General features: G+C 31.9%; 1 protein-coding gene across 1 annotated transcript; it reads right to left on the bottom strand.

The window, feature by feature from the left end:
• Positions 1 to 1,389: 1,389 nt before the first annotated feature.
• LOC118058583 (G-type lectin S-receptor-like serine/threonine-protein kinase B120) lies at positions 1,390 to 6,101 on the bottom strand. Its single transcript, XM_073408849.1, has 7 exons — positions 4,575 to 6,101; positions 3,245 to 3,352; positions 2,918 to 3,147; positions 2,620 to 2,830; positions 2,272 to 2,509; positions 2,042 to 2,189; positions 1,390 to 1,933 (listed from the first exon to the last, which is right to left on the bottom strand). The coding sequence occupies exons 1-7, from the start codon at positions 5,869 to 5,871 to the stop codon at positions 1,655 to 1,657; spliced, it is 2,511 nt and encodes an 836-aa protein (XP_073264950.1). The 5' UTR covers positions 5,872 to 6,101; the 3' UTR covers positions 1,390 to 1,654.
• Between the last annotated feature and the right edge of the window lie 7,021 nt (positions 6,102 to 13,122).

Genomic DNA, 13,122 nt, shown 5'->3' with positions numbered 1-13,122 from the left:
AAGAATTTCTCAAATTATTAGTAACTAGTAAAATTATAATTGGCTGCAATATTTCATTAATTAATGCTAGATTGGTGGTTAGCCAAGGGTCATATTTTCAGAGTCCAGCAAATGGACATGTATGACTATATATTAATTCTTGCCTTACCACCTATCTAAATTATATTCAACAAAATGCCAACCATGTGAGAATTTTCTTCTTTGTTCTTGTTCGTTTCATTTGGAATATATATTAATTTATCAATTTGCAGACCCCAAGACTGCATATTTGAAATCAAAGTCTTCTACATTTGTCTCTAGTAATTCACTAAATATATCGTTACTGTAGAAAGGAATATACTTCTATAAATCCAAAGTGATCAATTTGTGAAACGTCAATCCGTTGATCTGTTCTGAAAATCGAAGAGATATATTTAAACGCAAACTAATTCGAGCATATATATATATATATATATATATAACTCGAAGTCAAACTGAAAGGGAATAATTGGAAGAATAAAGCTAAGTGTGTCCCACATGCTTTGTTTATGACGACGACAATATTGTCCTTGGCAAATTGTTGAGCTTCTTTCGATGAATTATAGAATCTGCAGGACCAAATGGTGAAGCTTCCTTGCAAAAACAAAAGAAAATCTTTAGGATTCCTGGCATGCATACACATCGATTTCCCTTTCATTTTTGGAAAATTCTATATCATGTGCTGGCGTGAAATGAAGAAAGCTCAGCCTGTTGACTAATATGATGCATGGCTGCCATTTCAGTCAGCAGCAACTAGAAGAAAGAAATATTCAACTTTCATGTTTTTCTTGTAGTTGCAATCCCTTCTGTACTCTTACAATAAATCAACTTCACTTTCTAGTTTCTATCAATTTAATGTTCTATGATCAAACGTTCTTCGAAAGGCAGGCAACCTTCTCAACTTGTAATAGTAATCGTTTTATACTTACAGGTGGTGATTATCGACAGGATATATATGCAGTTTTTAAGCATGTGTCACACATGGTACATCCACATTACATTTCTTCCTGAGCTTGCAACAAGCATTGAAGTCTCATTTTACAATTAAATTGTGGTAAACAATGGTGGCTGGTTTGCACAAATGACTGGTAACAGTTTCTGCTTGTGAAAGTGCTCTTGGCCTAAACCTGGGATGAGTCTGCTCTCAATCCACTACCTCAATGGTTATCGCTGAATTTTATCCCCAGAGCACATAAAAAGGTTAAATTAAAAAAAAAAAAAAAAAAAAACAATAGGATCAATTTATAGACCACAAAAAATTGTTTTGTTTATGTAAGAAATTGATTGACAAAATACCTATACAAATATCATCTCTTTTTTTCCCGACAGGACCAACTGTTAATGTCACTGTGCTGTGAAGCTAGTTGGCTAGAGTTAGCTTAAAGTTAACTAGAGTTGAATGTGTGTTAAGTTTATTATTTTTTCCAAGTGGTAGGTTACATGGGGCTGAAATTATTGAGAGAAAGGGCAGTGGGTAGCAGTCGAAAGTGAGCAGAAACCGGTGCAGTAACAGAGAAGAAGAAACAGCAGTAGTTTGTGTGTGTCTTCCTCCATTGTAAGCCCTTCCTTGTGTGAGTTTTGTACCAGAAAATTACAGCAATGATATGCTATTTCGAAGTGTGTTTTGTGAGTGTTATTAGGTTGACAATGCTACTTCATGCACTTCCAGAGAAATTTCAGGGTCTATAGAGGCCCTGACAGAAGTGAAAGTGGGTTGCCTAGGCAATGGAATGTCTGTTGTGCAGCTCTCCAGCATAACCACAACTGATGCCATGCTTGGTCTCTGAAGTGCAGAATCTTGCACACACAACATTCCGATTTGTATGCATCTCAGCACTTCGTTTTCATCACATGAATCTTGGATGGAAGGATCAACTATCTCCATTGCTTTACCTTCATTCCAAAGGTCCCATGCCTGCAATCAGTCGGAAATTGGATCAGGTGAGTGAACAAATAGCAGTAAAGAATGTTGTGTTGTATCTCAAACCAGAGCCTAAATTGGTGACATTTTGCATGTACTTACATAAGCAATGAGGATCATGCGATCTGTTCGACGGAAGCTAGTATTCCTCCGGCCACTCACAATCTCTAGGAGTAGTACTCCAAAGCTATAAACATCAGACTTCACTGAAAATAGGCCTTCCATTGCATATTCAGGTGCCATATAACCACTGCAAGATACAAGTGACAGTCAGAAAAATCATATTGTTGATTAGAGTTTAACACGAGCAATCTCATAGATATCAAACTTACTATGTTCCAACAACTCGGTTTGTGTTTATTTCACTTTGGTTTCCCCCAAATATTCTGGCCATGCCGAAGTCGGAAATCTTTGGGTTCATTTCTTCATCCAACAAAATGTTACTGGCCTTTAGGTCCCGATGAATGATTCTTAGTCTTGAATCCCTATGGAGATAAAGAAGACCTCTGGCAATCCCCTCAATAATTGCGAAACGTTTACTCCAGTCTAGTAGAGCTTGCTTCTCAGGATCTGCCATAGCGATCACAGGAATCAGAAACAATTAACAAGCCTGGTACAAATCATTGTTTGAGCTTTAACAATCCTTTTCTATTAAGCACTGAATATAAGGAAGAACTCACCAAAAAGGAAGTAATCCAGGCTTTTATTTGGCATATATTCATAAATCAGCATCTTCTCATCACCCTGAATGCTGCATCCTAATAACCGAACAAGATTTCTGTGCTGCAATTTGGCAATCAGAATAATTTCATTCTTGAATTCCAGTAAGCCTTGGACAGAGATATTTGAAAGCCTCTTTACAGCTATTTCCTCTCCTCCAGGAAGCTTTCCCTATTAATTAATATGAAGAATAGTAAGCTTTAGTACTTGAATTCCGCTTCTGTTATATTCTGATAGATGTACAACATAAATACTCACCTTGTAGACGAGGCCAAATCCTCCCTGTCCAAGCTTGTTTTCTTCAGAAAAATTGTCTGTTGCAGCTGCTACACAGTTGAAACTCAACAGTGGAAAATCTGAACCATTTACTTGGCACACTTCTATAACAAGGTCGGCAGATCCAGAAGCATCGGTTGCGAACTCTTTACCTTTGCTCAGATCATAAACTGGGAATTCGCATTTTGACGACGTGCAAGCTGAGGTAGCCGCTGGCATAACTAAAGATAAAAATTAAGAAGGTAGGATGTCATTTCTTGATCAAGACGGAAGAGATCTCTTAACCGAGAATGAAACTGAGATTCTTACCTTTGAGTCTTTTTTTGAGCATCCACAGAACCCATATAGATATGGCTAGGAAGGCCAGTCCAGCCAAAACTATTAGTATTATCACATACGTAGGCATCCTGCTGTGACCTATATCGAGAAACAAATCAGACGATATCCAACATAAAAGGTAACTTGAATAAACTGTTGCAGGATTTCATATCTTTTTCTTCATCTATTCACTTATTTCATTATCACGACAAACCAGATTTACTAACTAGAAACTTGACTCTGCATCTTAACCTTTTCATGATCATGTTCTGCATGTTTTGGGATATTTTTTTCAGAAAAAAATGACGATCAGAAGAAGTAAAGAAACTTGGAATATGTGTTGCAATTTGGAGCTTTCGAGTGTGTTTGGTATTGCGGTAGCTGTTGTGGTTGTGGTTTGAAAAAAGTTGTTTTATAAAAAGTACTTTTAGTTGAGGTTGGTTTGAAAAAATAGGTGTTTGGTTAAAACTGTGGTTAAAATTGAGGTTGAAGAAAGAGTAGTTTAATGTGTTTGGTTAAGAACGCTTTTGAAATTGAGATTATAAAATAATTTTAAAAAATATATATTAATATTGATGGTTTTAAATTCAAATGTTGTAAAATTAATTATTCCTATTACATCATGAAAAAAATAATACTATATATAAAATATTTTTTATTATTCCATTAAACTATTTATAATTTCATTACGTACAAAATTCATCCGATAAGAACTATAGTTTTCATAATTTTTTGAGCGTGTAATAAAATTAGATAAAATATTATCAGATATAAAATTAATATTATTGTGCGAGTAAATTTAATTCATTCTATACTAGTTTTTTGAGAAAAAAATATTGTTCACATTGCGAATGAATTTAATTCCCTGAACTAGTTTTTTTTTTTTTTAAATTAATACAATTAAAAAAAAAAAAACAGCGAACAGTGCAAGTGAATTGCACTGTTCGTTAGTTTTTACTGGCTACAGTGCATGAAAAACAGGTTTTTTATGCTTTTTATTTTCAGCGTTTTAAACGCAAAAAACACATGGGCCCCATACACAATAAATCGAGTATTTTTATTGTCAAACAGCTACTAACAACGTTTTAAATAAAACACAGCCACAGTCGCGTAAATAAACAGACTCTTCATAGGGCCATAACTGAGTTGCTAAACCCAGAAAGGACTACTGGATCAGAGACTAATTCAACAGGCCTTTTTATTTTCAATGATGATAGCAATAAACTTGAAGTTGTAATTCTAAGTACTTCTATATGAATTCTAATTATAAACTACTAAATCAGTTGAAAAACAATGAACACAACAATGGGAGAGAGTTTACCTAATTCAGAATCTGCGAGACGCAAGTACAGTGTGTCCCCACCTTCGACAGAACGCTGCACATCAATCAAGTCTCCATTCCACATCATGCATTGAATCTCACTGACGTGCGCATATGCCTTACATGAACAGTTGTTTAGACACGTTTCTCTGCAAGCATCCAAGGAGATCGACTCCACATCTGCAAAATCAGGCAACTTCGTGCACCTTACTGTTTTGAACCCATCTTCTCCACCACTACTAGTGTTCCTCTGGCACTGTAAAGGAGATCTTCTTCCACATCCGCCTGACCAATTTCCTAGTCTCCACTGATCTGGATGCCTTGGCTCAAACCCTTCCATGCATCTGCATTTGGGAGATCCTGACGGAGTACAGGCTCCAAAATTGCCACAGTAATTGTAGTTCTCACAATCTTCAGAAGGTTGTGATTGCAGTACTTGCCACGTCTTTGTACTTTCATTCCACTTTTTCGTCTCTTCAAATCCATTCCAAGTTATCTGAAACCTCAAGAATTCAGAATTATCTGATGGATTGTATGTAAGATAAACGTTTCCATCGCTTTCATGAGAAAACTTAAATCCATATTGGTAAGTGGTAAAAGCTTTCATATACGGAACACCTGAGAATATTATTCCATTCCAGTGCCCGCTTCTCCACCTTCTCCTCGATCCCTCCCAAACAACTATCTGCGGTGTTCCGCGAGGATCAACTCCCATGGTGAAATTTCCTGGTGAAGGATCATTTGCAGATTTCCATGAAGTGAAGACATGAATCTCTGCAGTACTTACAAGAACTTTCATGGGTGGCAAATAGGTATCGGTTGGATTATTGAAGCTTTGCCAATAGGCTTTATCTGTGTCGCCAATAGTATCATTGCTCGAGAGAATTAGATTACCTGTTACATCAAGCATCGCTGCTGTGTTACTAGAAACTACTGAAGCATTACTTGACCAAACTAGACTTCCATTTCCATCTGTAACCAACAAATTCCCATCTTCAGCTATCCTCAAGACTCCATTGCTACCGGAGATTGGTTTTTCTCTATTAGCAACCCAGATGACAGCCTGATCCTTAATCTTGTAATACCTTATACCAACATATCTCAAACTAGAATTTCCAGGGCTAAAGAATCCCAGTTCAAAGTTCTCATCAACTGATATCAAGGACTCACCATCTTTTAGTGATTGGCCTATTGTGAGTGTATTAATGGCAGTGTGGCAAAAGGGAGCTAGAAACAACAAGGAATAAGAGACAGACAAGAGAAAAACAAGAACTGGGTTTATGCTCTTGCTGATCATTCTTCACAACCTCTGAGAATGAAAAAGATTCAGTTGAAATAAAGTACCAGAAAGGCAGAAAAGATAAAAAATAAACAGATTTTGTCAGAGCTTTTACATTCAAAGAAGGAGCTTCCCAAAATGGCTCGACATCTAGATAGTGGTTTTGGTGGAAGCTGACGATAGTGTTTAACTAGATAGGAAGACAAGTACTCGGATCATGCTCATGCTGACCATTCTTTACAACCTCTGAGAAAAACAGATTCAGAGAGAATAAAGAACTATAAAGTCAGAAAAGACGTAAAATAAACAGATTTTGTCAGGGGTTTGTACATTCAAAGAAGGAGCTTCCCCTAGCGGTGGTTTTGGGGGAAGCTGACTACTCTGTTTACCGAGCTAGGCTGACAAGTTAATGAGATCCTAGAACCTTCCATAAACAATGATATCAAAATCTGTTCCAATCTTTGACCAATAAAGCCATAAAATGGAATGGAGACTTTTGGTTGGAAATTGTCAATGAATGTTCAATGACATTGACATTAGTAGAGACTAATTTCTTATTTTTTATTCTTGTTCATTTCATTTGTACTGTTAATTTATCAACGCATAGATCCACGACTCCATATTTGAAATCAAAGTCTTTTAAATTTGTCTCGAGTAATTCACTAAATAGTTAGTATACACAAGGAATATATTTCTATAAATTCAATGGTACGATAGTTAAAAAGATATATTTTATTTTCTTACTTCTCAATTTGAATCTTGAAGAAGCCGCTATAAAGATAGAGAACATATGAGAATGTATTTTTAAAATCATTTAAGGGAAAAACTTATTCTTAACTTCGCGCATGTATCTTGTGGTTTTATAAAATAAAATAAAAATTCAAAGTCAATTAAAAAGAAATAATTGGAAAAATAGAGTGAAGATTGTTCCCACGTGATTTGTGTATGACAACAAAAATGTCCTTGGAAAGTTGTTGAGCTTTGGACGAATGAGACTATGTAGGACGATATGATGAAGCTTTCATGCAAGTACTAAGTAGCTTTCTAGCAATTCTATATCATGTGATGATGTGATATGAAGAAATACAATATTATGTGTGGCGCCTGCCATTACAGTCGATACCTAGAAGAAAGAAATATTCAACTTTGGTATTTTTCTCGTAGTTGCAAACCTTATTGTACTCTTACAATGAATCAACTTCACTTGCTTATTGGGATAATAGACACTCTTTAGGAGTTCGATCGGTTGGTTTTTCTAGAGACCAAAAGATTTTGAGCATCCAAGACTAATCCATAGAACAAGTTGAATATCCTGATCGCAGGCTGTATAAGAGAAGCATTTAATGTTTTGCATCCACAAACAATTCTCAAGGTTACATGCTGTGATACCCATGTTTTGCCCATCATATTTCAGCTCGAATCTGACCGAAATAACCCAAGTATACAAGGAAAAATTATAAAAAAAATTATTTTTCTTTTTTTCTAAATTTAATGGCCGTTGTAACTCTCTCATCAACAAACCAAGAATTTTAGTTTTTTATCTTAAATTTTTTGGTTCAAGAAAGGTGGAAGTAACGAGTATTTCCCTCCTATATTGTTATTTTTTTTATTTTTAGGTTGTTTATGGAATGATCAATAAAGAAGTTCGGGTTTTTGTATTGATTTGATGATCTAATGAATTAAGGAAATTAATTGATGTTTTAGGATGATTAGTTGGACTGAAATAAACTAGGTTGATGTTTAGATTATGGGTTTGTTGAAGAACAAAATGTTTATTATTTTTTGGTTTTATAGATTTTTTTACTAGTAGGTCGAGATCTTGAAAATCCCAAACAACTAGTCGACCAATTGGTTAATTCAATCGACTGCTTGACCCTGCAGTGACAATTAATCAAGTTTGTTAAGTTCAATCAGTTTGGATTATGTTCGGAATAGATTGAGTGAATCAGCTTAGTTTTATTATTACAATTTGGTCTCTAAGTTTAGGGTTATAATCTTTTATGTTATGTTGCTTTGAGTCTTTTTTCAGTTTTTTTTTCATATTTGTTATAGGTTCTATTAACGTTTCTCCTAGGGAACCTTAGTAATCTCTGGTTTTGCATTTATTTATCTTTTTGCTCTGTTTTTTTGGTTAAGTGAGATATTTTCTATTATGCATTACATACACACACACACATTAGTATAAAATGATGAGTATTATTGTTATTGTTGATTATATAAGGCTGATTATTTATTGTTATCATTATTATGTTTTCTTCTCAAATTCTCATAATATGCTTGTTTAATTTGACATGGTCCATGTATCCTTTATATTTGTTCAAATGTTATCATGCTTGCATTTTGAACCTTGATGATAAACAATGAACACTATATCAATGTTATTTGTTTATTTGAGCTCATGATTCTTGTTACCCTATTTAGACTGCTATAAAAAAAACTCCACTAGTAAAGGGTACTTAGTTACTCTATGTTAAGTGTAACATACCTAAAAAAAATTAATTATTATGGAGTGCCCCACTTGACAAGAGCACTCATACAATTTAGTGCATCACTAACGTGGAGTACTAAAACAATTATATCACGACCTGAATCCCAGGTCTATGACCAACAAAACAAAAACGGTGTCATAAAGACACCCCATCTACGTTATGCCTTTGAACAGATATATCAAAAGAACAAGTTAATTAAAAATACATAGCATTTCATAATCTTTCAAAATATTATATTATTCAAAACTAATGAAACCAAATGATAGATCAAAACTTCTCATCAGTAATTTAAACAAAAACAATAATCTATAATACTTATTACATTGTCAAAATCCAAACTTAATTAAAATAAGATAATAATGGAGCATCTAATATATCAAACAGAAACAATAATCTATAAACTCATTACATTAACACCTGAAGGTGACTATGGGAGGATCAGTCATCACAAGCTAGTGTCTCTCTTACCAGCTAGGTATATATAATACTATGTGTATATAAGTTAACTACTTTTTGTTAGCATGAAGTTACTAACAAGTTCTATATCAAAGCATAATAGATATTCGCATAATTATCAAAGCAATGTATATTATATCAAATATAGTTTAGTTCAACAAAATGCAAGTGCAAATTTAAGAATAGATGAGTACTCAAAAAATAAAACAGCATATATAAATATTCAAGAAATTAACTTGTCGTACTCATTATATGATCAACATACATATTGTTTTATATTACATGCATATTAAAGATTATCTTACTCATCTGAAATACATAAAAGTAAAAGGAATATCAGATGAAAGACTTAAAATTCCTATTGATGATTATTAGAAGTACCTACAGCGAATATATAGAATATAGAAAGGAAAAAAAAAAACTTAAAACAACACAAATAAAAAAACTCCAATGCATAAAAGGAAACAAGGTTTAGACTCTTAAGTTTATGGACTATAATGACAATCTTTAAAAATTAGGGACCAAAGCATAATTTTCCCAGAATTGGATGACCAAACTGTAAATGTCAAAAACACATAACTATAATGAAATTTCACCTATAATTCATCCTCAATTCTGTTCAGAATCTCAATTTACGTTTCAGGGACTAAATTGTAATTTTTTCTAGCAAAGTTGAAGCAAATTTCTTAACCTATAATAAATCAATTAAACAAATCAATTCACAAATTCTTATTTCTATCAACACAAACTCAAAATCAATCACTTAACTTTATACCCATAATAATCATGAATCAATCCTAATAATATAAATTTCAAATCTTTATAAACCTTAATCGCGTCTTTAACCCTTCTTTTAAAAAATCATAACCAAAAGTAACATGAGAAGGAACCACTTGTTACTTTCACCTTTCTTGAACCTAAAAAACTCAAGATCAAAAACTGAAATTCTTGGTTTGATGAAGAGAGAGACACATCAACCACAAGAATTAGAAGAGAGAATTAATTTTCTTGCAACTTTTCTTTATATACCTAAGTTAACTTAAGTTGGATTTAGGATAATTTGAGCTTGGATTTGGGCCAAAAGTTTAGGTCGTGCAAATTAAGTGCTCCATTGAAATGATGTATTTAATTGTGATGGGTAGTGGCTCCATTAACCATCCCTCTCCCTCACACAACCTATATAAGGTTGTGTGTAGTAGGTTGATGGGTCTTTTGAAAGATTGAGGAGTTTTTGTTGAAGGCTAGATTCTTACAACAGGGGCTGAAGTGTTTTGTTTTAAAAGAAGGTATGATTTTGATGTTTTATAATTGATTATATTGGTTAAGTTTGGTTTAAGATTTGAAGTTTATGTTGCTACTATTAATTGATGTGTTATGGGTTAAGAATTTGTTTAACTTTGCTTGAAAATCTAGATAGTATGATCTTAAGGTTCAAGATGATGAAATTTATTTTTATCTTTAATTTGTGAAAAAAATTACAGTTTAGTCTTTAAACTTTAAAAAATTATAATTTGACCCCTAAATGTAGTTTGGGATTCTGGGTCGTATTTTTATGAGGTTAAGGATGATGAATCTCATTTTGACAATTGATTTGGAATATTTTTAGTTTGGTCCTTCAATTTTAAGAATTTACATTTTAGTCCCTAAACTTTAACAAGATTACATTTCGGTCCCTGTTTCATTTCTGGAAAAAATTGAGGGTGTTTTATGGGTGAAATTTCAATATGGTTATGTATTTATAGTTTGGACCTCCAGTTTTGGTAAAATTACATTTTGGTCCCTTTTTTGGAAAATTATCATTTTAGTCCCTAAAATTAGGAGACTAAATCCGGTTTTCTCTTATGCATTGGAATATTTTCTTTGTGTTGTTTTGGGTTTTTTTTTTAAGTATATTATTTATATTTGATGTAAGTTTTCCTGACAATCCTTAATAGAATTTTTGGGTCTTTCATCTTATATTCGTTTTAGTTCTATATTTTTTGAGTAACTAGGATGATCTTTAATATGATTGTTGATTATATGATGCATATTTATATATGTTGCTTATTTTTCGAGTACTCATATATTCTTGAATTTGCACTCGCATTCTGTGGAACTAAATTTTATTCAATATGATATATATTGATTTGATAATTATGTGAATATCTATTATGCCTTGATATAGGACTTGTTAGTAACTTCATGTTAATAAAGAGTAGTTAGTCTATGTGCACATAATATTTTTTATATACCTAGCTGACAAGAAAGACGACAATATATATATGATATAATTCGTATAACTAGTAGTTAGTCTATATATCTATTATGAAATGTAATGTATTTTGTAATGTAACACATATTTTATATAAATTTTTTTTTATGATATGTAAGTTTTGAAGCTTAGCATAAGTGTGGTGTCCTCACGACACTACAATTAATTTTTTTTTTCATTTAGTTTAGTTTGTTAATGTTAAATTTTTTTTATATTTAATTATCAAATTTTCGTGACACGTATTCTGGACTTGACGGGTTAACTTGGTTTGATAGGTTAACCCATTTAATTCTGGGTAAACCTGTCAATCTTTTTTTTCTATTTAGTTATCAAACTTTCATAACGTGAATCCCAGGTTTTACAGGGTTAACCTGGTTTGAAGGATTAACCCAATTAATTCAGATTTTTTTTTCTTTTTCTTCATTAGTTTTTTTTCTTCCTGATGGTTTTTTTTCTTTGTTTTTTTTTTTTAATTAATTTATTTAATTATCACACTTTTATGACACGACCTTTATAGCTAGACTCACATCCAATATTCTTAGGTCTGATATTGCAGTCAGGCTCACTTAAACTTGAATCATGCAAGTTTAATATTATTATTATTAATATTATAAATATTGCTTTTAAATCAGGCGTTGCAGCCAAACCCAAGACTCTTGAGTATAGCTTTACAGAAAAACCTAAATTATATGTTAATTTTTTTTTTCATATTTTTTATACAAATAAAAAAAAAAAAAAAAAAAAGACCCGCAGCTAATTAGTAAAAACAACTAAAACGGGTGGTGTCGGTCTTACTTCTTAATATATGTTTTTTTTCATCGTTTTAAGTCACTTCTGTGACTAAGCTCGAGTGTCAGCGTGTATGGCAGGTCCGAGGTCATGGGCTTGACCTGGGGAGCACGCTCTAATTATAAACTTAGCCTCAGGCTTTCTTGACCATTTTTTTCATGCTTTTATATATATATATATATATGTTTTTTATTATTTAATAAAAAAAATTAAATCAAACCAAAATAGTTTATAATTGAGATTATGGGTTTAATGAGTTGACTAAATATTAATTAAAAAGTTGGGTTGGGATTTTTTGACCCTTTTTTTAATATATATATATTTTAAGTTCATCATTTAGTGTGAGGTTTTTTCTTGAATTTTATCCTTGAGTATTGATTGATAATAAATTATTTTTTTATTTTTTATTATAAAATAAAATAAAAATAAAATTGACCTAGTGATGTCCATAACTTAAATTACAAGTTTAACTAAATATGAATAAAAGAGTTAGGCTGGGATTTTTTGGCCTTTTTGTTTATATATATTTTTTAATTTTATCATTGAATGTATAGGTTTTTTTTTAATTTTATCATTTGGTATTTAGTTAATGGTAAATCAATTTTTTTTATTTTATATCATTTAACAAAATTAAAAATTAATTCAATCTAGTGGAGTTCATAATTTAGGTTACGAGATTGCTGATTAAATATCAATCTAAGAATTGGGTAGAGATTTTTTAAAATTTAAATCATCATACAGAGTTAAATAAAAATGCTAGCAAATTTTTAATGATTTAAATATATATTTTTTATATTTTAAGAAATTTATATCCAACTCGAAGCACAAACGGATAAGATAGTAAAAACTAACATATTTCACATTGTATGTTTATCAATAAATGTTTTTATAAAAGCTTTAAGATTAATTCTAAGGAAATGAAAACAGATTCAAAAATTTAAACTCTAAGAAAATACTATGTAGAAAACATGATTATTTCAGCATTATAATTTTTACAAATCCTTTCACTTCAAATAGTTTTTTTTTTTTTTTTTAATATGGAAGGTAAATATTGAAGAAATATACATGAATAATTTTTTTCCTTTTATCTTTTGATCTCAGAGTCCTTTTTAATATTAGTGTAGAGCATGCCAAGAGATATAAATTATTTTCACGAAAAGAGTCAAAGGAATGACCTGTGTTGGAACCGCCACCCATCAATGACTAGCTTGATGAATTCTTGAATTGCTAGTCATTTCTCAGTCTATTACAGCTACAATAAACATTCAACCTCGTAGAATTTTC

The sequence above is a fragment of the Populus alba genome, chromosome 4, assembly GCF_005239225.2.
Source record: "Populus alba chromosome 4, ASM523922v2, whole genome shotgun sequence".
NCBI lineage: Eukaryota > Viridiplantae > Streptophyta > Magnoliopsida > Malpighiales > Salicaceae > Populus > Populus alba.
Note: the sequence above shows the minus strand (reverse complement) of the source record. Positions and strands in the feature narration are given on the sequence as shown.

Coding starts and splice junctions, on each gene's coding strand:
- LOC118058583 (XM_073408849.1), bottom strand. CDS start 5,871: ATGATCAGCAAGAGCATAAACCCAGTTCTTGTTTTTCTCTTGTCTGTC. Junction 3,148..3,244: donor GCTCAAAAAAAGACTCAAAG/GTAAGAATCTCA, acceptor TAGTTATGCCAG/CGGCTACCTCAGCTTGCACG. Junction 2,510..2,619: donor CCTGGATTACTTCCTTTTTG/GTGAGTTCTTCC, acceptor TCGCTATGGCAG/ATCCTGAGAAGCAAGCTCTA.